Genomic DNA, 27,452 nt, shown 5'->3' on the forward strand with positions numbered 1-27,452 from the left:
CACACACACACACACACACACACACACACACACACACACACACACACACACACACACACACACACACACACACAGACAGCCCAGTGGAGATTATTTACCTTTATCCTCTTAGGAACGTTACACCTGGTTTTATCTTCTTTTGTGAGGTTTTACTTCAGTCGGAGCTGAACTACGGTTCTCCACAAACAAATTAATATATAAAAACCCAAAAGTTCTGTAAGCAGAGGGAATGGCCATCAAGAATTTAACAAGATCTCAATGAAAAAAAAAAATCTATATATACTTCTGACGAAAAAAACATACTACTAACTACTGCTTCTTAAAAACTCAGCTATGATTACTAATTATTATTAACACAGGGGTGTGCAAAGTCTGGCGATAAAACCTGTATACTATGTCTGGCTGGTTAACTCAGCTGGTAACGCTGAGGTCATGGGTTCAACCCAATTCAAATCTAATGCTTACAGCTTTCACACTAATAACATATTTAGGATTGCTGGTACTTACAGGGTCCATTTCTGGTCAGGTCTTGTTTCCGTCCAGGAACTCAGCCTTCCTCTCTTCAGACCAGGCGTTTCGCTCTGAGACCTCATTAGTTTGCCTTTGTGCTGTTCGTCCTCCACCTGAATTAGTCATCAGTCTCCTAGTGAGTAATCAGCTCAGGTAGATGACATCATTAAGAAGGGAAATACTCATAAATATTACATTTACTGAAATCCAGAAACAATTTTACCCAAAGTTGATGCCGTCTCATTCTGATAAAAAAAATGCTAATAAATTTAATTTATCTTTAGGCAACTAAGGCCTCATCTTGGATAAAAACATGTTTTTTTTTTGTTGAGACTTTCTTAAAATAAACATAAATAAATCCGTCTAATCTATCAAAAATCTGAGTGGACACTAAAAAAAATGTAAAGAAATATCAAAACAATAATTACATTTTGCTGCTTATTTAAATGAGCTACAAGAAAAACGAAACAACACATTTCAAGACCAAAACTCCAAACAAACACTACTGACTGCTACCAACGTCTATGAAAATATTAAACTGATTAAAGGTTTAATATTTTAAACCTTTAATCTAAAACCTTTTTAGACGTTGGTAGTCTATAGACTACCAACGTCTATGAAAACATTAAACTGATTAAAGGCGACCTATTACTCTGAAAAATGAGCAAAATGTAACATCATAAATCTGTAGGCACTACCCGTTACCTAGCAACCCCGGCCTGTTACCTAGCAACCCCAAACACAATTCCAACAGTTTGGTTGGCTAGTTTTACGGCTTTACAAGTGTTTCGCTGTTGACTTACCGTCCAGAATTAAATAAAGAAGTGTTAAAACATCTTTTACATTCATCTTATTCTTCACTCCTCTTAGTCGTAAATATCTTCTGGTTTCTAAAGTCTAAATTAGTTCAGTTCTGTCAGTGGAGTGGATTAAAAAAGTGAGAAGTTTGGAGATTGAAAAGTCTATTAAAACATCATGCAAAATGTAAAAAAAATAAAAATGAAAAGAACCATCCAAGAACATTTAAAAATATTTTATTAAAGCAGTTGGGATTCACTCGGCTCATAGAAAAGATTAAGTTAAACACTCTTACATTCATAAATAACTCACGACGTCGCTGTATCTTTCTTTCAGGTAACCACAGCATCTTTGTATTATTCAGACTCAACCCCATTTCATCCAGTCCACACCACTGCAAAATTGTGTTTTATTTTTTACATTAGCAGAATATTGTAAAAGTTTTGCGCACTTTCGTAATGGAAATAAAGTTAGTGTCTTCTTCTGACGTTTTTGTGTTGCTTCCTTCAGTAGTTATCGGAGCAGCGCCCCCACAGGCGAGGAGGGGAACCGGTTTTTCAGAGGGTGTGATTTGTGTGAAAGTGAACTGCAGAAGCTGAAAATATAACAAATGTTGCAACCTTGTCACCAATCAAACCAGGAGTGAAAACACGCTAAATTTCATCTGAAATGTCAGAAAAACCCTGCAATAGGTCAAATTATTTCAGAAACTAAACATCTAACAAAGAAACTGGCCCAGTAAGACCAGAACCACCACCACCAACCCAGGTTTACGTCAAAATAATCCACAGAATCTGGGTCAGTGAACATTTACAGGTCTGGATATGAAATGGGATTGGGTTTCAGAGTCCATGTTTGTATTTAATAATTCATAAAGTTGGCATTGTAATTTCAGATTTTTGTTAAAAAATATATATTTTTCCTTTTTTTTTGCCCATTTTGTGTACTACTTTAGTCTCACACCAACAGAAACATCAAGTAATTGAAATATTTTAAATACTTAACAGATTTAAGACATTTGTTTCTTTAAGCAGCCAACAGAAGCGCAAACTGCTCACCAGACATTTCAAGATTTATTACTCTACAAATTCAGGTTTTACGTAAACAAAGGAAAAACATTCAAGTGCTTCACTGAGGAAAAAAAATACAAACAGCAGTTTTGTTTATTTATTTTGTTTTACATTTTTCTGAGCCAACATCAGCGAAGCGAGAAATGTCCAAAACAGATTTAATGTGACTAGTTACGTAATCTGAAGAATTGCCTTCCTTTCACAATAAAATGCATTTGGAATTGATAAAAAACAAACATTATACAACAGTGTAGTAAAAGTTTTCAGGTTTTTTTTGTCAGTAAAAGCAGAGATCTGCTGGATGAGATCATTTGTTATAATTAATTTTTCAGGAAGAAGCTAATGTTTATGTCTTTGTGCAGCGTCTGTAGAAGTGGAAGTAATAATCTGTAAAGAGCGCCCCCGCGTAGTGGTGGTCAGTACTGCAGTTTGCTTGACCCTGGAGAAACAACAGTTAAAAATATTTCCATGGCTTAAATAAACGTTTATATAAAATATCCAAGGGATTTTAATGTTTGTAATAAAATAAAAAATTGTCATAAATATAGTTAGCTGATGCTGTAGCTGGCTAGCTTTTTGTGATTTATGTGATTTGAAGCGGAAATAATTTGTTTCTTACAGCTACTGAGGACCGGAAGTGATATGAACTGTAATGGAGGCGAGCCACATGAAGAGGCCACTCATGTTCCCCCTGCAGAAACAGACACATTAATCAAATAAGTGCATTATTTTTCAACTCTGTCCACTGTAGGATCTTCACTGCATGAAGGATTTTTCACTTTAAAATAACGAAACGTCTGTAAAGACTCTGGAGTTTCTGGGTTTGGTTTTGTTTATTTCTGCTCCTCTTAATTTATCTTTTATGTCACAGGTGTCAAACTCAAGGCCCGGGGGCAAAATCTGGCCCGCCGTAGCTTTTTATGTGGCCCTCTGGACTCCAAATTACATCAATAAGTCCTTCCAGTTTTTCACAAATCTGCAAAAATCACACAAAATCAACAAATTTCCACATTTTTTTTCCTGATTTTACTGCAAATTTTCTCAAAATTGGTCAAAAACATTAAATCCGTAACTGATACAGCGAGTGATAAAGAGTCACATTTAACATCATACATTAGTGTAAATACTGTAAAATAACAATTACAAATATTTCTTAATATTCACCACAAAATCTGTCATTTTGATTGCAAAAATAAACACTCAAATAATCACAAATCCTGGAGGAACAGCTATTAATTGATATTTTAACAGTTTTATTGGTTTTATCAATAGATTCTGGGGCAACCGGCCCTTTAAGAACATTCAGATTTTTGATTCGGCCCAAAATAAAAATGAGTTTGACACCACTGTTTTATGTCATGGTCTAACTTTCCTCAGTGGTTCTAGTTAGGTTTATTTCTATGTCTAGTCCTTTTAGTTATTCTAGATTCTGCGTTCCTTAGTTCTTCTTGTTATTAGATCAGCCTTAATTCTCCTTCTGTCTTTGTCTCCTAGTTTATCATGTTTTCTCTAGTCGTGGTGTTTCTTCAGTGTTAGGAGTTATTTCCTGCTCTCTTGTGCATCTTCCTAACTTCTGCTGCTCTAACTATTCACATCTAGCTCATCTGTCCTGGTCCATGGTTCTCACACACTGCTGCATTTTGTTAGCCTCATCACTTTTTGTATTAAATCTTCATCTCCACTCACGCCTTCAGCCTTTTGCATTTCAGTGAACTACTACCAACAACATGACAAAGTATGAAATGTCAAATTTCCTGTTATTTGTTCATCTGGACCAAACACATAAAAATCTTCCAGAGAGGGTAAAATCAATTTTTCTATGGTTATTAGCATGTTTTCCCAATTTTTGTGTAATATTAAAACTGATTTAGACAGAAATGCAATAAAAACAAAAAAATGTACCTGTGTATTTGATGGGTATCTATATTCAGAGTCATCTCTTTCCTTCGTTATCGCAGAGCAAGGGGTGGTCTCGTCTACATCACATAGATGAACCACCAACAATTCAGAAGAACTGAAACATAATAAATAAGAACATTTTACACAATCAATCTTCAGAGAAAGTAACTTAGTTTACTGTTAACCAGAAATCAGTTAGCAATACGCTAACTGATGATGTCAAGCTTGGATAATTTATTGTTCCTGTGAGGTTTCACCGTTAAAATATTATTCAAAGCAGCTTAGTTTACCATTTGCCAGGGAGCAAAAATAAGCTACTGCTAGTAAACCACAAAAATATGGCGCTAACTGCTTTGTAAAATTATGTTAAGAAATAAAATAGTAAGATGTTACATACAGTATAAGGCCTAAATATGAGGGGAACATTATACAGTAAATTTTACTTTGAAATATTGTTCAGACAAAAATCTTCCAGAGAAGGTAAAGTCAATTTCTAAAAAAAAATTCTATCGTTATTAGCATATTTTCCCAATTTTTGTGTAATATTAAAACTGATTTAGACAGAAATGCAATAAAAACAAAAAATAGTACGATTTTACATACAGTATAGGGCCTAAATATGAGGGGAACATTATACAGTAAATTTTACTTTGAAATATTGTTCAGATAAAGAAAGCCAGCATGCCGTCAGCTAGGGAGCAAAAAGACTTCTGCTAGCTAACAGCATGAGTATGATGCTAACTAGCTAACAATAAATTCAAGGAGTTTGACAATTTTTGGGCAAAAATGTTTAATAAACTTCAACTACATAGGAACAGCCACTTTAAAGGCCACAGATCTGATCCGATATGAGGTTTAAAATGATTTCTTATGGGTATTTTTTCATCCTTTGGTAGCAAATTAGTAGCAGCTAATTTTACCTTAAGCTAAGAAGCAATTATTAGCTTAATAATTGTTAATTATTAAGCTAATTATCTCAATAATTAGCTTAATAATTAAGTTAACTGCTTAATAATTAGGCAATTAGCTTAATTGCTTAAGCTAATTGCTTAAGAAATTAGCTTAAGCTAATTGGCAGATGCTGCCAGAACTTGGCCGCATCTGTTGATGCTGACAAGTTAATGGCAGCTGAAGTGTGAAACAGTTTCAAGGGTGAGACTACTTTGGCAAGATTCCTAAATCCATCAAGGAAAAAGTTGAGCTCTTACATGAGAGACGAGGAGTTTCTGCAAAATATTTAAGCAAGACGTAAAAATGTGTTTTACTTTCTGTGTTTTGATTCCATCAGTCCTTACCTCATAAGCAGCGTGACTCTCATGTTGACAGGGACAAACTGGCTGATAGGAACTCTAAAAATATATCTCTCAGGCCTAAATAAAACAAAACAGACAGAAATGTTACTACAGCTAGTCCAAAGGAGCAAACTAAGGTTAATTGTTTTGCCGTTTAATGTTCTATTGATGGACCTACCCACATTCATCCCTCATGCAGTATTTGCCGTCAATCACCTGGTTGTTCTCTTTAATCATGAATGTATGAATGGTTGTGTTTCGCCCTGATGGAGAGGAAAAAGCCGATCAATCACATAAAACACAAACATTGAAGTTTAACAATAGAGTTCATGGGGTATGAATACTTTCACGAGCTTCTTTCATTTTGAAAACATGTTTAAATGTATTTGTGCTTTACATCAGTGACATGTAACACTCACAGTCTCCAGTAGCTTTCAGGTGATTAATTGTTTCTTTTCCTGCTCCTGTTGGACAAAAACACCAGCCTGATTCTGCTCTTTCTGTATGCTGCTCATCTGGATACCTTATCTGGGTCTCCTGGGCTGCTGTTACCTGTTCTTGTTGAGTTTCTGGCTGGATCAGAGGTCGGCCTGATGGAGAACGTGCTGCCCACTGGAGACGAAGGGCAGCAGAACACCTCGTTGCAGAACAGCAGATCACAGAAGCTCACATCAGGAGGCCAGGAACCAGGAGGCGTTGTTTTTGGGACTGCAGTTGTTGGTGCTGAGACTGGAGGTGCAACTCACTGTTAGCATATTAACTTTGTTTTCTTGCTTTATTTTATAATAGTTTGAGACTTTATGTGTGCTAGATCCCGCCCCCATCTCTCTGCTGGAGGGCAAAAAAAGCTGTTGGCTGACGATGACTAGCTTTGGTTTCAGCTGTCAAGTTGTCAACGTAACACGCTAAATCTTAAATGTACGTCTGGTAAATGAAAGAAAAAGGGACGCAGTGTTTGCTATTAATTACCAACAATGGGACAGATAGATAACCAGGTCAGGAGAAAGTTTTCATGAAGAAAGGGAGAAGGAAGTAGTTCAGTTATGCTAGCTTGACTATGACAATCTTAACATGTAGATGTGCTGTGGGATTCAATGTGTTTCGGTTCAGTTAAAAAAATAAACAAGGCTAGCTAAACACCCACTCTGACAGATCAAATTCGGTAATCAGCTAACACAATGCTAGGTTAGCTGCTAGCAGCGGTAGCTAATCTGCCACAGCAATCAATCGGTAATAATTTTAAAATAACCATCAGACCTGAAAACATAAAACTGTAATGGACTGAATGTTCTGTTCTCTGTGTGGGAAATGTTTGAGTGTTTTTGGTGTTAAATCCTGAAACATAAAGTGGCGTCGCGAACGTGTAGCGCAGCCGACACAGAGAGCAAGAGAAAAGCGGCTTTGTTTTATTCTTCAACGGTTTTTCTGTGTCAATTTTTTTTCAATTTCAGTTTTGTTAGTTTTATTTAACTACAATAACCTTGTTACAGACATAAATATGGGGAATGAAGGACTACTAGCAATATGATATTTCAATGATAAGTGTGAACAACAATAAGAAAATCTAAGCAACAACATTCATGAACGTCGCTTAAAAAAATAAACAAGTTTTGATTTTCTGCCACATCTAAACGTTTGAGATCAATAAATACTTTTGAATATTTCCAGACTGATTTAAGTGTGGCGTTGCAGCGAGAACAGCACCTGCTGTAGGTGATTCTTCTGTCCACATAGGCAATACAGTACTGCTGCTAAAGGGGACAAAATGAAATAAAATCACAACATGGCAACCACACAACAACATAAAGGTATCTATTATGTTTAAACTTCCGTAATGGAGCAGGAGGATGAATATTATCAACAGTTATTTATCATCTAAATGTTTTTGTTTAATATTGACCTGTTGTTGGGAAGGTTCTCAATGTCTACCGCCTTCACAGTTACCAGGTAGAGAACAGAAACGGAGATTATACTGCAAACAAAAACACACAAAAATCATTTTTACTTATATTTAACTTCATGTAGAAAGGCAGGCAGTAGCGTAGCTTTCCTCACCAGACAGCCATGGTGATCACGAAGGTAAAGATGCTAGCCAGGAAGATTTTATTCTGAAGAATTTGGATGAATTTCTGACCCCAGACGTTTTTCTGAGTGGTTGCGGTTCTGCCCGGTTCTGGGGTTGGTGGCACCGACGCGTTGGCCTGAGCTTTGCTGCTGGAGAACACACGAGAACTTCACCGTCGATACACCGGCACATGCTAAAAACCGTAGTAAGCTATTTATTATTAAGTCATTCTGTTAGTTCTGTATGGAGCTAAATTGGACCCAAAATGTTTGTTAAAAAAAGAAAAAAGAAGGAAACAAAAAACAAAATTGAAAATAATTGAACAAATAAAAAAAATGTAATTAAAAGCAAACTGAAAAAAAATTGACTTGAAAAAGATTTGAAACTGAAAAAAAAGATTGCAGCATACAATCAGAGTGGTGACTTGACTGTGACCCAGTACCAAATATGGACTCGGCATGTTCATAAATTAAGAACCATTTGCATCAAATTAATCTATTCCTGCTAATCGCTCAGAAATTATTTTCATAATGTCGTTTGTCTCTGATTCACATGAATCCTTTTTGCTTTACGCACTTTTGTCATGTCAGTTACTTCCATGTTTCTGCTAGCTGTAAATCCGATAGGAAAAACCCAACACTGACTGAAAATGCTACGTAAATTTGTCAGGATCATATTTTTTTCTGACATTTGTGTCAAGTTACTTCAGGTTTGGTTTGCTGTGTGATCCCCACTTGAAAGGGATCGAAAGGGAAGTTTTATTGAAGTTCTATCCATGCTTTTATTTTGAAGTCTGTCTATGTTACAGCTCTGTTTCTTCTCCTCACATTCTCTCTTATTTTTGAAAAAACACCTTTCTGGTCTTCCGTATGATCTGACCTGGCTTTCCTAATGTTATAATGAAACTGAAAAAAATGCATTTTTCCCCTCTCAGTTTCAACCTTTGACCCTGAGGAATCATGACAGCTTTGGCAGGTGGTTAAAAACTCCCAGGTGTTGCATTCAGGAACATTGGAAACAATCTCATATTCTCTGATTCTGGCTGCTTGTGCCAACACAAAAGCAGCTTTTTTTTATGATACAAATTGTCCAGGTGACCTGCTAGGTAACCACTCCCCTCCGTCGCTCCCCTCCGCTGCACCTTTCTGCCTGTTAGTGAGGAGAACCAGGTGGACTCAATCTTCAATCTACTTTTGGTGTGACTGTCCCTCCTGTTTGAGAGCACGAGAAGCAAACAGTGTGAATTCAGAACTGTGTAAAAGTTTCTACAAACTGTGAAAGACGGCCGGTAAGCCTCACAATGCTGCTGCTCATTGATGAATTTCATTGGAGCAGCAAGTTGACTCTGATTGATTGATTGTATTAAATTGTTTTATCTTACTGAAGTCAAGTTAGTAAGTTAAAAAAATACACTTGGTGTTTATTGGTTAAAGTAGAAAGGAAAAAAAAGAAATATTGGTCAGAATGTTTGTGAAAATATTTAACAAAATGTTGATAAATGCTAATTTATTTATTGCTGTTGAATTTTACTATAAAATATTTGCTATTCTTTTGAAATAATTGGTTTAAAGGGGTAGAAATCTGATTATTCACAATGCATTTATCTTGTTAATTTCAGAATGTAATAGATGTTTGTTTCTTTTGAGGTTTTTCTCCTATTGGGCTATGTGGAAGATCATACAAAAAATAAAGATGAGTCAACTAAATTAAAGGCTCTTTGAGTGAAATCCAGTTCAAACTTCACAGTGGGAACGATCCCTTTCAAGTGGGAATCACACAGCAAACCAAACCTGAAGTAACTTGACACAAATATCAGAAAAAATACGATCCTGACAAATTTACGTAGCATTTTCAGTCAGTGTTGGGTTTTCCTGTGCTGTAGATCTGAAGTTGGTCGGTTCCAGTATTTACTATTCAGATAAGTAATGGTGACGTCTGCTGCAGGTCCAGTTATAGACGGGGTTATCTACTGATACGCAACTGCTGGTTCTGCTTCCAGACGTATAGATTATGGTATGTGATAAGAAAATCTCTGCATTATCAGAATAAATGGGAAGGTGAAAATAATTTGCTGTTGCCTCCTGACTGTCCTTGACTTATAATACCTGACTGAGGCACTCAGTCAGGCTAACGGCGCATAGCAGCGTCTAGTGAAAGGAAGCCTGGCAAAGCGGATCACGATCAATGCCATCCATCCATTTTCTTGCACCCTTTTTCCCTCAGTGGGGTCGGGAGGGGTGCTGGTGCCCATCTCCAGCCAACGTTTCGGGCGAGAGGCGGGGTCACCCTGGACAGGTCGCCAGTCTGTCGCAGGGCAACACAGAGACACACAGGACACACAACCATGCACACACACACTCACACCTAGGGGCAATTTGGAGAGGCCAATTAACCTGACAGTCATGTTTTTTTTTTTGGACTGTGGGAGGAAACCGGAGTACCCGGAGAAAACCCACGCATGCACAGGGAGAACATGCAAACTCCATGCAGAAAGACCCCAGGCCGGGAATCGAACCCAGAACCTTCTTGCTGCAAGACAACAGCTCTACCAACTGCGCTACTGTGCAGCCCCTCTAAGCAAATTGCAAATAAGAATTTTCAGAAAGTGGCTTATTTCAATTATCCCTCCTGTGAGTCGTACATAAGTATCAAGGTCACACTATGAGAATTTATGTTTAATTACGAGAATAAATTCATAGTATTAGCAGAATAAACGATCAATGTTTCTGTCTAAATTAGATGGTTAAAAATCAGCAGGAGAATCCAGAAAACCTGTCCTTGAACTGCAGCGTCCTTCAGTTTCTCGACAGCCTTGGTTATGCAATAGAGTCATTTTATCAGTTTTTCCACGCTGCTGCACGGTTACAAGTAATCTGTCTCTGGACTTGGAACCACAACTGATCAGAAGTGGACCAAAAAAACACATACAGCTTTTTCTGACTTTGATTTTATTCATCTGTGCCAGTAAAATGTTCAGACGGATCAAATATCCAGGTTCAACCTGACTCTGGATCAGGAAGCAGCTCTTTGGCATCTCCATGTTTTCTGCTGTAATGGTAGATGGTTTATTGTACGGAAAGCCAAAAGTGTCAAAACCCAACATGTGAAAATTGTAATAAAGCTGAATATATAAACGCAGAATAATTTTTTTAAATGTAAATTGTTATATTTTTCCATAAATTACAGATTACAATCTAACCCAACATTTTAAAAAGTTGCTTAAAAATGTAAAACTTTTCTGTATCATTTTGACACATTTCCAGTGGTGGACACACTTCAGCTAATGCACTAAAAGCTTAGCTAATGTTTTCTTTAGCGGTTTTGCTAACTTTTAAAACATTTAGCAAACTTAGCTTCTCCTAAATTAAATTTTCAGGATAAATTCCAGCACATTAATTTACTTGGCTGTTTTGCAAACTTTCAGCTGGATAAAGTTTGACATCTGTGTTGAAGTTTTATTGAAGTTCTATCCATGCTTTTATTTTGAAGTCTGTCTATGTTACAGCTCCGTTTCCTCTTATTTTTGAAAAAAAACTTTATTAAGCAAGAGGCAAATATACAACAAATGAATAAATTGATTGCTGTAGAACTGCAGCCTGTAGTTTTACACTTCCTGAAGCGCAAATTGTACAGATGAACAAATTTGGCTCAGTAGGGGGCGATATACCACATCCTGTCATTTACACATGGTGGGTATCAATACGCTTTAGCAGTAAACTCTAATTATGCTAGTATAGCATTTTAGCATTAGCAAGACTATTGTTTATGACTAGCGCCTCTAATTTTTTTAGTGCCGCTAACCACAATGTATTTAATTTTTAATTTGATTCCCTAAATGATTTCCTTCATTAAGTTATAAATCCAGACATTTAAAATTAAAAGGTGGGAGGCCAATCTAGGATGATCTTTTCTTGGCCCAGTCAAAGCCGTCAGCTGGAACCTGTTGATAAATGCCTGTTATCTCGTTCATCTTGCTATTAAACTCCACCCTTGGGATACTTTCTCCTCTCCAGCTACAGATGTAAAGATTAGATAAATAACGATGAGTACCTGGTGGAGCGCAGGCTGCCTGTTAGGCTCTTCAGCTTTGCTAGTCTGCGGTTCCAACCTTCCAGCTCTTGGATACGAGTTTCCAGGTTGTCTGTAAGCTTCGTCAACTGCTGTACAGCTCCCACGTTCTCCATGAAGATCTGCTCCTGTAAAGGGAGGACAGGGATGTTGAGGCTGTATCTGCCAACATGTTGGGAATTTTACTTATCATTAGTCGTTAAAGGTGACATATTATGCTTCTTAGGATAGATCTCTTGGCTATATAAAACATGGTTATTATATTTTTTGGCACAAAAACTTCTGTTATATAATTAGATTTTGATCAGTTCGGAATGAGCTGTTTTAGGGTCTCTTGTCTCTTTAAATCCAGATGAGCTGCTGCTGGCCACGCCCCCCTACTCAACATTTATGATCGCACGTGAAAATGGCTGCAGACGGATGCACAATTATACAGCTGTTCATCTTTGACAAGCAGAAGTGAAGCCTCCTGCACAACCAACAAGAGTGTAGCAAGTGGTTTCTGGATGGTAAGTCAACAACTAAACACTTGTATCTTCCAGCAGCCATTGTACAGCATACACAGAGGTAAAAAACAGCTGACCAAACATGCTGGAACTCAGGTTGGGTTGCTAGGTAACAGGAGGAACTCTGCTGGGGTTGCTAGGTAATGGACGGAACTCTGCTGGGGTTGCTAGGTAACAGACGGAACTCTGCTGGGGTTGCTAGGTAACAGACGGAACTCTGCTGGGGTTGCTAGGTAACAGACGGAACTCTGCTGGGGTTGCTAGGTAACGGCGCAATGTGACTTAACAATTAGGAGGCTTTTGAAAGGGCTCATTTTCCAGATACCAAAAATCAAACCCACATTGCCAAAAAAAAATGGCTGAACTGTTTTTAGAAGCAGCTGAGATCCAAATGGAAGTATAAAAATGTGAATTTTACATAATAGGTCCCCTTTAAGAATTGCACATTTGAATCCAGATGGGGCTGCACAGTGGCGCAGTTGGTAGAGCTGTTGCCTTGCAGCAAGAAGGTTCTGGGTTCGATTCCTGGTCTTTCTGCATGGAGTTTGCATGTTCTCCCTGTGCATGGTGGGTTTTCTCCTGGTACTCCGGTTTCCTCCCATAGTTCAAAAACATGACTGTCAGGTTAATTGGCCTCTCTAAATTGGCCCTAGGTGTGAGTGTGTGTATGGATGGTTGTGTGTCTCTCTGTTGCCCTGTGACAGACTGGCGACCTGTCCAGGTGACCCCGCCTCTCGCCCGGTACGCCAGCTGGAGAGGCAGCAGCAGCTCCCGACCCACTAAGGGACAAGGGTGCAAAGAAAATGGATGGATGGATGGAATATAGAGGATAAATGTAAAGACACCTTATCAACCATGAGGAAGTTTTGTATCACTTCTCCGTCTGAGCAGACGACGTCACCGACCTCCATGACCGCCGATGGAAGCAGCTCCTTCACCTCCTGAGCGATCACTCCTGAAATGTCACATGATTTTAATAAACGTGAAATATTTAACCCTTTCGAAGCCACAGTGTACCAGTTCCGGCTGTGAATACCAGCACCTGTCTGATGGGCGTGATCTATTCCCATGTTGGAGGCAAACTCTGGCCTGTAGTCAAATTCAACTATCCTCATCTGATTGATTCTCTTAAGCAGTTGCTCAGAGTCGACCTGAAAGACAAAATTACTTCACTGGACTCACAGAAACTGTGTGGGGACTGAAGAACCCCGGCTTGTTTTGTCCAACCTCCTGTACGTTCTGCTTGGCTCGGTTGTCAGACGGCTGCATGATGGCACCCATCACCTTGGCATTTCCGCACACAACCAGGGCTTCATCTGGAGAGTCGGTGTTGATACCGACCCGACCGTAACAGACCGCGGCGTCCGGCGCTGACCCGCGCTGCCACAAGGTGTCGCTGTCCGTCTCAAACTGGCCTGGATTGGACGCCTTAAGGTGTTGGACAACATCAGTTTAATTCAGTCGCAGGTAAAGCTGGGTGAGAAGTCAACTTCATCGATTAACAGAATTTTTGGTTTTTGAGGATTTAATTGTGCTCTTTGGGCTTCCATAGCTCAGAGAGCACGCCCAGGGCGGCCATCTTGTTTCGCAGCTTCCATCTGTTTACACTTTGAGTTCAGGTCAACTCTATGAAGGAATATTAGGAAAAGCTGCCATTTTTATTTTTAATTATAAGAATAAAGTTATACTATTACCAGAATAAAGTTGTAATATCTTCATTATTTATTAAAACTAATTTTTTCTTATAATTTTTAGACATTTTTCTGGTAAAATTGCATCTTTATTCTGCTAATACTATGAATTTATTCTCGTAATTAAACATAAATTCTCAGTGTGACCTTGATACTTATGTACGACTCACAGGAGGGATAATTGAAATAAAAGCCACTTTCTGAAAATTCTTCTCATTTGCAATTACTGTTTAGAAACAAAGCAAGAAAAAAATAAAATAAAATTGGAAATTTGACCTGGTATGAAAGAAATCAGAGGTTTTATTTTAAGCCACGTCTCCCAGCCCTGCTGGTTATTTAAATATTGGTTTACAGAAAGTGATTTTACCCGAACAATGATCTTCTCTGACACCAGGCCAGTCAGGAGAAAAGTCTCGTCTTTGACGGCAGCATAAAGGCCAACCACCATCTGAAAGTACCTGCACACATTCACACAGTTAGCATTTATTTCCACTAGAGCTCATTGTTTCCTGAGTGGGCCTGCTGTCATACCTCTGGTCAGGGTTGGGTTTGCCTTTCTTCCTCATGTTGTTGGCCGTTGTCTCGCTAAAGTGCAGTCGACCAAGAGTTACTGTGGTTATTTTGCCACAAGGCAAACTCACCCTGCATGATGACAGATGCATGTCTTATTACGGGTTTCTGCTTTTAATTCTACTAAAATTGTACTCAAAAAGTCAAGACGGAGAGCAATGTGTATAAAAGGAAACTCTACGCCCATCGAGCTATTGCTAGGAATAGAACCTCGATTCTACGATTTAGCTATTCTACCATTTAGCTAGCAAAACATCCAGCTGCTATGCTAGCTATATTTACCATAACTGTTAGGATTAGCTGACTCACACCTCGGATTTAATAGCAGAAAGTGAGAAGGACGACCTTTTCTCAAGTTAACGACTACAAAACGTGTAGCTGTGAATGTGTCTGTGCATAACGCCAAGAAAAGTAAACATTTACTCTTCAGATCGGCTGATTGGCTTATGAAGATTAACGTAGCTTTAATCCAAACCTGAAGGGGTGGAAGGGCTTCTTGCTGCGGTCAGGTTGAGACTGCTCTATCGTCACCTCATGGCCGGGTGTTTCAAGCTACAAAAAATACAGTTTGGATTTGTATTTCTGAGTACCGGAAGGAGACATCATCATCATTTCTACTTTGAAACAGAAGATGCTGTGAACCTTAATCCCAAACACTTTAATCTGGAAGTGGTCGATTTTCTGCAGACCGCTGGGTGTTCTGACATAATGCGGCTCTGCAGCCACACCAATGTGAACTGTGACCTGGAAGTGGTTCTTCTTCTGGCACACAAAGGCCTCATCAGCTGGAGAATAGTTAAAGCCTTTATCCGTATCAATATGGTACTCAGGAGGCGCCCTACAACGAAACAAAACAACAAATTTTCTGTCGATTTGGTGCAACTTCCACAACATTATGGGTTTCCATTTGTAAAGTTAAGTTACTCAACCAAAAATTAACAGCAATAACTTTTATTATATAATCTATAATGAGAGAAAAAACAGGTGTTCATTTTTCATAAGTCATAATGTTATTCATTAATTTATGAATAGCATGCTAACTAAATATGTAGTGCAGTTAGCTATATGCTATATAGTTGGAGCTATATGTAAACATTTATCTCCAACTAAATAGTAGCTTAATTTAGCTCCATAAATACTAAGTGAGCGAGCTATTTGACTCTAAACTAAATATTTAGTTTATTTGGACTCATGTTTATGGAAAATTTGCCTAATTATTTGATTCTGAAGAATTGAATATAAAATTATGTTGGATACGTTTAGTACATTTATTAAAACATTCAATCCAGCCTGCTGCAAGTCAGGCTGGATTGAATTCAATCCAGCCTGCTCAATCCAGCCTGCTGCAAGTCATTTGTTATAATTATCATCCCATGGCTCTAAACTAAATATTTAGTTTAGAGCCAAATAGACCAAATATAACAAAGTTTTAGCTAACTAAATATTTAGCTCCAACTTCTGTAGTTAGCAAGCTAACTATGTAGCTCCAAACTAAATATTTATAGCTTAAAGCTAAATATTTAGTTGCTAAACTAAATATTTAACTCCAACCTAGATATTTAGTTTGCAAACTAAGTATTTAGCTCCATAAAAAGTTAGTGAGCACACTAACTAGCTCCAAACTAAATATTTAGCTCTAAGTTAGCTTAATATTTAGCTTACCAACTAAATATTTAGCTTACCAACTAAATATTTAGTTAGCAAGCTATATACATCAGAAACTAAACATTTAGTTATCTCTGAGCGAGCTGAATAGTTCATTTTCAACCTAATTATGCAGTTAACTGTAAGCTATATAAATATTTAAATAACAAACCTAATTTTGCTTCAAGCCTTTGGCTTGTTACCTAAAATATTTAGTTTGTAGCTAAATATTTAACTTGCTAACTAAATATTTAGTTTGTAGCTAAATAATTAGCTGTAATTTTTGACTGAGTAACTTCATGGCCCTCATGTCCTCAACCGATCCAAATTAAACCCTCTGGTTCAGAGGGATTTGTACTTACAGTGTTTGGTAGCTGGTGTTGCATAAAGTGCTCCAGTGCTCCCGCCTGTAATGTTCCCATCTGAGCAACCGGGAGGAACCCGGACCCGGTCCAATTAAAGTATTTCCAGTGCCAGCGTTATGAGTCCCATCCCTTTCACAACCGGCAGCATCAACTGCTGCAAATGATTCCTCAGACTCAGATCTCCTTCTCTTTTTACTGTCCTGGGAACTGATGAAAAACAAATCAAAATAAGCTGCTGCTTAGCCCAACATTTACACTCGCACGTGAAAATGGCTGCAAGCAGATGCACAATTATACAACGGTACGTTTTTGAAAAGCAGAAGTAGAGCCTCCTGCACAACCAACAAGAACCCGCCAAGTTGTTTCTGGTTGGTAAATCAACTACAAAACTCTTGCCTTTTCCAGCAGCCATTGTACAGCGGATACAGTGGTAAAACCAGCTGACCAGGCTGGAGCTCTGCCTGGGTTGCTAGGTAACGGGCGGAATTCTTCTGGGGTTGCTAGGTAACGGCACAGAGCCTTAGAATGTGAGTTAATATTTGAGAGGTTTTTGAAATGGCTCATTTTCCAGACAACAAAAACATTAACTGTGTTCTTTTTTAAGTGCTTTAGCTGTTTTTAGAAGCAGCCGAGACCCAAATTGAAGCACAGATGTGAATTTTGCATAACAGATCTCCGTTAAAATGAGGCAGACTTTGAAGGTTCTGTTAGAATGAAGCAGAACTTTTGGGATCGACACTCAAGCAAAACTCTTGCCTTTTCCAGCAGCCATTCTGCAGCGCATACAGCATCAGCCAATCAAACGGCTTTAAAGGGGATCTCGGGTATTCCCCCACAAATCCACACACAGTCATTTCCAAAAACCAAAGGTTTGCTCACCAGGGATGCGATGTGGAGACTGAACCCAGCAGACAGTGCGAAGATGACACAGGGAGGTTTTGGACCAGACCTGGGTCAGTCATGGTGGACATGTAGGTACTGGTTGGAGGTAAGGGTGGGGAAGGAGGAGTGGGTGGAGTGTAACCTTGCAAAATGCTTCCTGAATTCAAGTAGTGTTCAGGTGGGTGGTTGGTGTCCTGATGAACGGGTAGAACATGCGGATCAGGTGGAGTCCTAGACTTTACAGAAGAGTCTGTGAGGCCCAAACCACAGAGCTGGTTGTGGGTCAGAAAGTCAGAGTGGGCCGTGCCGCCGCCGCCATCTTTTAACCGACAGGAAGTGGCTCGAGTGAGTCGGTCGGAGTCGAGGGGAGTGGATCCTCGATTCTTAAAGTGACAGTACGTTGCTGGTTGAAAGGCCTCTGGACGGATGGGCCAACAGGACCGTTCATATCCGAGATCTGGCAACAGGAGAAAACACAACATGCTTTAAAAATATAAAAACAACAGAAGCTTCTATAACATGTAGATTAATGTATATCTGTGTATTTTTATGCTATTCTACCAATTATTCTAATGATTAATCAATTAATCAGATAAAAACTTGGCACATTCTGTATGTTTTCCATTTAACCATGTTAGGATGGACCTTTTAAGTGATTTAAATAATCAAGGCCTTCATTACAAACCACTTAAATTTATTTAATGAACTTTAAGATCATTGCAGTATTAATGTGTTGATTATTGTTTCCATTCAGTGATTAATAATTAGACAGAAAAAGGCTTAATGGGAGACCTTTTTTATTTCAGTTCTGAGTAGAACAGACTTAAAGATTTTTTAATTCAAATGCAAAATGTATATTTTTTATACATTTTTGGCCTAATTTCTGCTCTGAATGTGTTCTTTCAGCAAATTTTGAGTTTTTATACTGCAATTGATTATTTGATTACTAAATTAGTTGATGATTAATTCAATTAATTGTTTCAAACAATTAATCGCATTAATTTCTGTGACATAGAAATGTGTTATTATTAAAATAAAAACTACTGTAACGTTAAACTTACCGCATTACACGTGGAAATAAGTTTTAGTTACATGGGTAAAAACAAGAGAAGGAAATTAAGCTTTTATAATTCAAAAGGCGAACTGGATCAGTGCAAGAACACAAGGTTCTTTGGTCTAATTTCTTGTACAAATATCTTAGTACATTTGAAATAAGACAAAACTAACTTTTCTGCAAGATATAAGAGCTTGTTCTTTAATATTAATATTAAAAAAGAGATTTTTTTTTAATATTAGGAAATAATTTGCTTAGACGTGCTGCACAGTGGCGCAGTTGGTAGAGCTGTTGCCTTGCAGCAAGAAGGTTCTGGGTTCGATTCCCGGCCCCGGTCTTTCTGCATGGAGTCTCCATGTTCTCCCTGTGCATGGTGGCTTTTCTCCAGGTACTCCGGTTTCCTCCCACAGTCCAAAAACATGACTGTCAGGTTAATTGGTCTCTCCAAATTGCCCCTAGGTGTGAGTGTGTGTGTGCATGGTTGTGTGTCCTGTGTGTCTCTGTGTTGCCCTGCGACAGACTGGCGACCTGTCCAGGGTGACCCCGCCTCTCGCCCGAAACGTTAGCTGGAGATGGGCACCAGCAACCCTCCCGACCCCATTAAGGGACAAGGGTGCAAGAAGATGGATGGATGGATGGAATTTGCTGAGAACAAGCTCTTATATCTTGCAGAAAAGTTAGTTTTGTCTTATTTCAGGCCTATTAAGACATCTGCACTAGAAATTAGACCAAAAATAGCTTGTTGCGTTTTTGCAGTGTGTTGAAAACTACCTGGTATCTGTGGAGGAGAACAGGCCTCCGAACTCGAGTCAGGAGGAGACTCGGGAAGCATGCTGGAAAATAAAAACAGCCGGGTATCAGTGATCGTCGGGCCGTCCTACACGGAGCCGTCTCCGTCAGCAATCTTCACTTATCTGACAACCAACTGGGTCAGAGCTAAATTATGGATGTTACATAACAGAGTGTGCTCAGAAAGTTTCCCACATTAACACTGATTCTCATTGTACCGTAGCTACAACAGGCCGACTCTCACCAAGTAGAAACTAACCAAGAACATGGCTGCAAGGATTTCTGGGTATTCTTGGTCAACAAATAACTCAATGAACACAATAACTAAACTACTTTCCAACCTCTGGTCTTATTTACAGTTAATCCTTTAAGTGTTTTATTGGTGCCTGGATGAGCATTTCGTTAAATGATTAAATGATCTTCATCCTCTGAGACTTACAAGCTGCTGGGGTCCATGTCGTTGCTGAGGTATTGCTCCAGGATGCTGGTGTCGACAGCAACGGAGCTGTCCAACACACTGCGGACGTCCTGACCTGAAAAGGTGAGCAATATGGTGGGATCAGGACTCACAGAGTGAAAGGAAACTAATACACAAAACTCTGTGATCACAGTTGGTAATTACAGTCATATAGTTAGATTTTTTTCCTCATTCTTCTCAATAAAATTATTAATTAGGGATTCACCGATACCAACATTTGGGCCAGGAATAATAAATGATGTTATATATATATTTCCATACTCCTTCAACACGCTGACAATCCTTCACTGGATCCCTATCACCAACCCTGGTTCATCAGTGTTTTATTGCATTAGAAAAGGATGATAGAAATGGTCAAATTTGGGAAAACTTTACCATTTTTTGATCCCAAAAAGATGGAAACACAAAGTAGGAAACTGTCTCATCCACTGGAGGCTCCGTGCCATACCAGAGGCACGAAACTCTGAAAAGTTTTAAAATACCAATCGTGGTTTATTCGCTCCAGATCAGTGGATAGAAACGCGTCTAATTCGCATTTTCTCTTTTGCAACATTACAAAAGTTAACTTCGAACTTTTGTCACAAAAGCCCAAAGACCAAAAACACGGTGAAAACAAACACCAGGACTATCCTGCAATGTTCAGAGGAATCCCTTCTCCAACACACCTGAGTCAAATGAATGTCTTGTTATTAGGTCTATACTTATGAGGAGGGATGCAGGATGGTGGCTCTCGAGGAGTAGACTTGGAAACTCCTGGTATAAAACACCTCAATTACAATTTTGGTTCATTTCCATAAAGAACCAAGACTGTTTATCGCTACCCTGTTAGGCAGACCCTGGAATGTCTTTGGAAAATTCTTAGGAAACAACTGGACTTCTTCAAAAAACAAGAGTTTTCCTAACATGCAGGAAACCTGTTTGAGTCAAAGTCTCTCCAAACTAATCTAAAAACTTAAAACCAGTCCCACACACTCTTTGAGATCACATCGCCTTTACCTAACCCTAAAGACTAAGACGTCATGAACCTTGTTAGCATAATTTTAAGACTGTAGGAAGACCTGATCACCAACCAAGCATTAAGAGTCACCTGCTTATCTCTCAAACCTCTTCTAAACCACCTCTCTCTTTGGTACTGAATGGTGTGTTGTAGACTAAGTTCTGCTGGCAATATGAACCATATTCAGTGCAGTTTGTTTAGTTACACCTCAAAAACTTCACAAGAGCAACTAAATCATGATAGACTGAAGTTCTCCAAAGATAGTTCTGGGTACCTCAAAGGTAGAAACCCCCCAAAAATGCCACAACTATAAAACACAATTAGTATAACCTAAAAATGGTTCACCTCAACTTACAAAGTTTAGAAAGTTTAGAGAGCCTGAAAACTTTCTGGACAATCTAAATTCTTCAAGCACGTCAAACACTTTTCGTCATAGATATCAGAACCTCTTGATACACTGGAGATTCTCTCTGTCTCCTGGAACAAGGATGCCGAACTCCAGCCAAACAAGTGTCCCGCAACCTTTGAAAGTGTCTCAAGTCCAAAGCAACTGATCTAACTATGGGATTCAGGAGTGTTGATACAAAGGCACTGGTCCTCAACTAGAGTTTGACATCAGTGTCCTTGAACCTTACTTTAACTGAAGAAGATGAAGAAACGCTTTAATTACTTGAGATCTGCCTTCAATAAACCTTCAGTGCAAATTGAGGACTAGCTGTAACTCTTCCTGGACACCTCCTCAAAGAAACACCAACTTATCGAAATACCAGAACATTCTTCAAATAGTCCTGGACTTTCCTTGTTGCCAACATAAGTAGGTTCAAAGCAATTGGGATCTCTTGAACTTTTTCAACCAAACTTCAAGAGGACCTGCTTGTCCATGAAAAACAAAACCACATCTGTCTGGAGAATGCTTGAAACTATGGAACGTCTCTTGAACCAATCTTGGATTCTCATGGGACATCCTTTAAGTTCCTTAAAACCTTGTTTTGCAGTTGACTGATATTTTCAGGTTGGCTGTGAAGATTTGTGGAACGTCTCACCGCTGAAGAATTGTTGCAGTGCTTCGTTCTCTCCAAGAACCTGGAGCGGTGGCCCACTGGCTCCAGGCTCCATGCTGCCATGCATGGGGCGCTGCTGTGCTGGAACGTGGAGGAGTCAGGAGGATCTCCTCCTGCAGCTACTGCTGACCACGAGACTGAGAATATTACAATGCATTAAGCAGGTAAATATTGGGCTAGAAGACTTGCTTTTTCCATTAGGAGTCCCACTGACGGTGATCCAACACCATTAGGTAATGATCCAAAGTTCAAGGCTAAAGCCTTTTGTTAAATGTAAAGAAAGTTTAGCTCATAAATGGTATTCGTTCCATCCTTATCTTGGTTTATAACAATCACCCAATGACAATCCTTTCACTCATATACTTCCTGCAACATAGATTATCCATGTATGTTGTAGATGAATAATGGTTTGTCTAGTTTAGGGTCTGCAACCTCTGTTGCTGTGGACCGTAAGAGTATGGGCCAAAGTGTAAAAGCGTTAGCCAAAGGTACTAGGCAAAGCCAATACCTTTGGCTAACAAGAATAACAAACATACATTCATCTCTCCAAAAGACTTGTCAACAGTGTTACTTTCCATCTAAATCCAATGTCCAGAGAGCTAAAGACTTTCTGATTGATAGGATTTGGGATTTTTTTTGACTGACACATAGAAATGAACAAACTACTGAACTCCAGAAATGCTGTAGAGGAGCAAGAATGTTGATGTGTCTAGTTTTGTCTTTAATCGTCCTAAGAAAGCTGGCGAAGAAACGGTACTGCACCAAGACCGAATGAATGGACTCGAAGCATCAACTCTTGAAAACAAACCCAAACCAAGTGATGGAACCTGTGGTTGCTGAATAGACATTATTAAAATCAATTAAAATTAATAGTCTTTAAATTTTACACTTTTTATAACACAATGGATAAGAAGCAGCTTAACAAATCAAGTTTGCATGAAATAAAAATGTCAAGAAAAACGCTAGATGATGCAGACATGCTAAATGGTTGTGATGCTAGCAAAGTTAGCTTGTTTGTTAGCAGTTCCCTTTTTACATGAGATTGTTATTAAGTCATTTGTTAGATATCTGCTGTATTCCTTAGGTCTCTAGATTATTTTTCTCAGATTATTTCCCATAAAGACAAATAAAAAATAAAAAAACAGGCTAGCTTATCGGTAAATATCAACGCTAGCAATCATTAGCATCACATTTGCTTTGCTGAATCCTGTTAGTTCTTACTGTAGGTCACAGTAATCACAACTTCCAAGTATTTTTTTATTAATTTAAAAATACTTTAAAACTCTAAAGACATTTTTACTACTTACAATATTGTCATAAGTACCTTTGTTTCCTTAATAAAGCTATTTTAACATAACATTTAAGTCTCTAAACATACACCAGTTCTCGTTTTGACTTGGACTCAAGCTCCTAAATGTTTTGGTTGCATCTTAGTGTCATAACCTTTAACTAAGCTCTAAAAATTACATACTTTATTAGCATGTTTTTATTTTCATCATATTTTTCTGTTCAAACACCACAGAAAATTAAACGTAACCTCATAACCTACTGAACACACCCCACTGTAAACTTCCAGTGCAGAGTTCAAACCACCAGTTCGTCAACCTGAGTATCACGACTTTTAATAAATTTTCAACTTTTGAATCAACAACTTCCTTTACAGTTTGTTAAAACTTTCCCATTGGCAGCAAACCGCTTGATCGGACCATGGAAAACATTAATGTGGTTCATAAAAGTCACATTACATCAAAATTAGATGTTGGTTGAAGTACAGATGGAGTTAAAATACCATTGACCAACTGCTAAAATCTTATTTTAATGTAACTATTTAGTTTTCCTTGCATTGTCCTCAAACTTCATAATGAAGAGCAGATTTAGACATTTAAGCATCTATGAATATTCATGATATTTACAGTTAATGACGTAATTATGTGTTAAAACTAAAAGAATCGCTGTGATCTTTGTTTCAGCTGTAATGGTTCTCCATAAGGCAGATAAAACCATCTTGTTTAAACAGAAACCATCTCAACATGTTTGCTCAAACACACCTGGTTCGTCTCCAAAATGGCTGCCAGCCAGTCGGACAGCGGCGAAATGTATCCGACCCGCTCGTCTTCAGGTACCATCCATGTGTGAGGGCGAATTCAGCTCCAGAACCAAAGTTTCTACCAATATACCCAAAGTCAAACCTCTTCTTGTGAGGCTCCAGCCGGTAGAATCACTTCTTTTAAAAAATCGGTTTGTGGTGACTGTCTGTGGATCGCCTGTGTCTGTCAGGTGGACTTTGAGCTTTAAACAAGAAAAGATAAAAGGTGTTCACTCATCTGACGCAGCCATAAAACAGCCAGTCACCTTCCTGTAACACTAATTCACCTCCATTATGCTGTACTTCAGTAAAAGTGCATCACTTATTGTGCTTTTTTGGCTGAAAAGAAACAGGCAAAACCTGCAAAAAACATTGTTTTCTCAAATTAATTATTGATATTTTTGAAGTGGGAGGATTATGTAACAAAGAATTTAGCAAAACTTAATTCCACATTCATCAAAGGTGAGTTGAGACTAAAACGTATTTGGTAAAAAGTATTTAGTAACTGATCAAATTGTCAACATATTCAGATTTTTACCAAAAATATAAATATGTTACCATACATGAGTTATTGTCATTTTACCAAAATGACAATAACTCACATAGGTAACAAAAAATAACAAAATCAGACAAAAGAAAGGTCTTTCAAAATAAAATTTCTCTCAAAACTAATGAAACTTTAGTGAAAACTGTGTGTCTGTGTCTGGAAAATTTATAATTAAAACATGTTTTTTATTCTGTGAGAAAAAAACAGAAATTTTACTCAACTAAGAGTAGCGATACGTCAAGCAAAAGTAAAAAGTACGGCATACTAAAAATGTCAAAGTATATTTTCTCAAAAATGTTTACTTAACTGAATTAATTTCATTCCTACAGAAAAGTCCTGAAGTCCAGTAAATTCAGGAAATCATAAAATGTCAGACTATGAACTCAATGGCGTTGGGGTCGGTGGAACACACATCTCCAAATTGTGCCACATGACTCACAAAAAAACAAGTTTCAGTGTAAAAAAATAAAAAATAAAATCAACAAAATGGGAAAGAAAAAAAAGTACATTAATTTAAATACGGTGTTTTATAACTATAGATGGACTGATTTAATGGGTTTCAGTGAAAGGAGATAAAAAAACAATCTTTTATTTGGCTTAATGAAAAAAAAAAACGTTTGGGTGTCATTTAAACTGAGTTCTACTGTAATTCCATGTTTGCCCAGTAGAGGGCGATGTAGCATCATCTTTCATTTTTGGATCTTTTAACCCAAAACAGGTGACCCACCTGGACAAAACGAGTTAAAAACATAAAATAACAATTACATTAAATCAATTAGAACAGTTAAATAAATAATTATGTGTATGAAATAAACCCAAAGAGCAGTTTATCCTACAGATAAATCAAAGTCAAAGATCCATTTTGGTTCATTTGCGTTGCAACGAGTGCACCTCATCAGCAGCTACGTGACTCAGACTCTGTGATTTGTTGTGAATAATTGTGCGATTGTTTTAGAAATAACCCAGAATGACTCACATCAGTTGAGTTTGAACAACTGGAACATAAAATTAGCAGCTTAATACTAAAAATCCACCCAAACTTTCAAATAGACATAAGAAAAAAAACCTGAGCTGGCTGGTGGTGGACAGGAGGAGAGAGAACCAAAGAAGACGTAAATAATCCAAGAGTAATAAAAATGAAATTAATATTTGATACATTAAACTTCTCAAAATCCACTTTTAGGTTTTATTTAGTGATTCATCCACATCAGTCAGTGAGTCTGACTGACTCATTTCTAGCTAAATAAAGGTTTATGTTAAGTCAGTCACTGTTCCACACCAGTACATCCTGAAATGTGTCTAAAAACTCAAAAAGGTAGAGGATGACTGAGCCAATGTTATACTTCACCCGGGCTGATCATAAAGATTCAGTCATCAGTCGTTCTATTAATGTCAGATAAGGAGAAATGACTAAAATGGGGGGAACTTTGACGCACCTTCAAAGAGGAGGAAACGTCAAGACTGCGATTATCAATGTGTTGGGAGTGATTTACTGAACCAGCAACTCCCAGGCATGCAGACAAGTCAGCAGAGATGTTAGAGTAACTGTTTGGTCAGCAGTAATGTCCATCCACCAGCCTGCATTCGGTCTCCATGGTAACCATCTGTTTAAAGGGCTGATTGTAGCTTCCCTGTTTTGTTTGCCACTAAGGGCATCCAGTTGGGTTTGGACAGCAGCATCATTAAAAATGTATTTATTTCATCTCTTCTAATAGTGAAACTCAAATTACATCAATTTAGTACAAAGAATTGTATATTTTAAGAATTTATTTTAAGGATCAGACGATATGAACGTTTGCAATGGTAGCAATATGTAGTATTGATGTTGCTGTTATGGCTAATAACCAGTATTCACCAATATTATAAATATTTTCCTACCTGATGATCACTAGGCTGACATTGCAGCTCTGCTTCAGGCCTTGTCCACACATAGCCGAACATCTGGGAAAACGAATACATTTTTATGCGTTTTAACACAAAACCTTAGTTTAATATCACTAAAAACGATCTATAAAATCTCCGAACAAAGGGGAGAGTTTAGAAAACGCAATATAACTTCTTTTTTTACAATATATTGAAGTAATGATATTACGCGATTACAGTTTTTGGCTAATCTAGTCAAGGTAGAGTTAGCTGCATTAGCTTAGCACTTTAGCTAACCTAATAGCTAAGCAGCTAACCAAATTACTTAGTCAAAGCACGTATTTTCTGTGAACACAACATATAAAAGAAAATAATCACAAATATGATTATTCAACATATTAAAGAAAATAATATTAATGCGTCAATAAAACCCTGTAGCATAACCTAGCTAAAATGCTAACTCACCGTAACGGTTTTCTTCGACACAATAAGCACAGAGTTTTATTGGAGAGGTTATTTTTTCCCTCAATAAAGATATTTTGACTTTTTATTTCGGACATTATACCAATTTGTTCATAATTCGTCTCACATAGAAGTCTGCAACACCCAGACAACATATTTTTGCCATTAGCTCTGAACTCTGACGTTAATACGTCACACTACGGACGTATGAGGCGTTCAGGGAGGCTCCGAATTTAGAGTGAAAAGGGATCTGGCGAAGTTAGTAAAGAAACCAACTTGGTTTACATTAATGCAAACTTGTAATAACAGACTCAACTATACATTTTGCAGCACTGCTGATTTATTTACGTCACAAACTGTAACTTCAAGCTAAACTTTACAAACTAGACTCCAACAAATACTCAAGGTACTTTACAAAGATTTACAAGAGGACAAGATGAACATTTGGAGGGAATAACCATTTTACGTTTTCAGGAAACATTTAATTTGTTTACATTTTAAGTGCTGATTACAGAAAAGTGCAGCAGCAAACTTTTAACACAGCACACATTCAGTCATGCTTTGTGATTATTAATTTTTTTATATATTCATTTGATTGTTGCTGTGGTGACACATGAAAAAGGGCGGAGCCTAAGCTTAAGCCCCGCCCTCTTATTTCGTCTGCTTTATGCTTTATTTTATTCAAGTGAAAGCGCTAGATATTGAAAGTACGACACTGAAAACGTGTTTTTTTTTTTTTACCAGAAATCACCACT

The 27,452-nt window shown here is 38.0% G+C and overlaps 1 protein-coding gene across 3 annotated transcripts; it reads right to left on the minus strand.

Annotated features, from left to right (window-relative positions):
* Window positions 1-1,530: 1,530 nt before the first annotated feature.
* On the minus strand, window positions 1,531-26,839 carry myrfl (myelin regulatory factor like). 3 transcript variants are annotated; one of them, XM_017302684.1, is made up of 26 exons: window positions 26,701-26,839; window positions 26,251-26,313; window positions 23,788-24,028; window positions 21,722-21,876; window positions 19,643-19,736; window positions 19,186-19,247; window positions 17,358-17,817; window positions 16,476-16,685; window positions 15,112-15,307; window positions 14,945-15,021; window positions 14,431-14,541; window positions 14,267-14,357; window positions 13,436-13,636; window positions 13,251-13,359; window positions 13,054-13,163; window positions 11,685-11,830; window positions 7,625-7,783; window positions 7,470-7,541; window positions 7,274-7,317; window positions 6,122-6,298; window positions 5,989-6,033; window positions 5,748-5,832; window positions 5,573-5,647; window positions 4,281-4,392; window positions 2,998-3,069; window positions 1,531-2,817 (listed from the first exon to the last, which is right to left on the minus strand). In XM_017302684.1, exons 4-26 carry the CDS (start codon window positions 21,804-21,806, stop codon window positions 2,725-2,727), a joined length of 2,886 nt encoding a protein of 961 aa, XP_017158173.1. In that variant the 5' UTR covers window positions 21,807-21,876; window positions 23,788-24,028; window positions 26,251-26,313; window positions 26,701-26,839; the 3' UTR covers window positions 1,531-2,724. The 3 variants fall into 3 exon arrangements, with proteins under 3 accessions (XP_017158173.1, XP_017158172.1, XP_008399058.1); XM_017302683.1 differs by having other exon boundaries at window positions 1,532-2,817; window positions 7,274-7,320; window positions 7,625-7,780; XM_008400836.2 differs by having other exon boundaries at window positions 1,532-2,817; window positions 7,274-7,320.
* Window positions 26,840-27,452: the final 613 nt, after the last annotated feature.

The sequence above is a fragment of the Poecilia reticulata genome, linkage group LG23 (genome assembly GCF_000633615.1).
Source record: "Poecilia reticulata strain Guanapo linkage group LG23, Guppy_female_1.0+MT, whole genome shotgun sequence".
In the NCBI taxonomy this organism is placed as follows: Eukaryota; Metazoa; Chordata; class Actinopteri; order Cyprinodontiformes; family Poeciliidae; genus Poecilia; species Poecilia reticulata.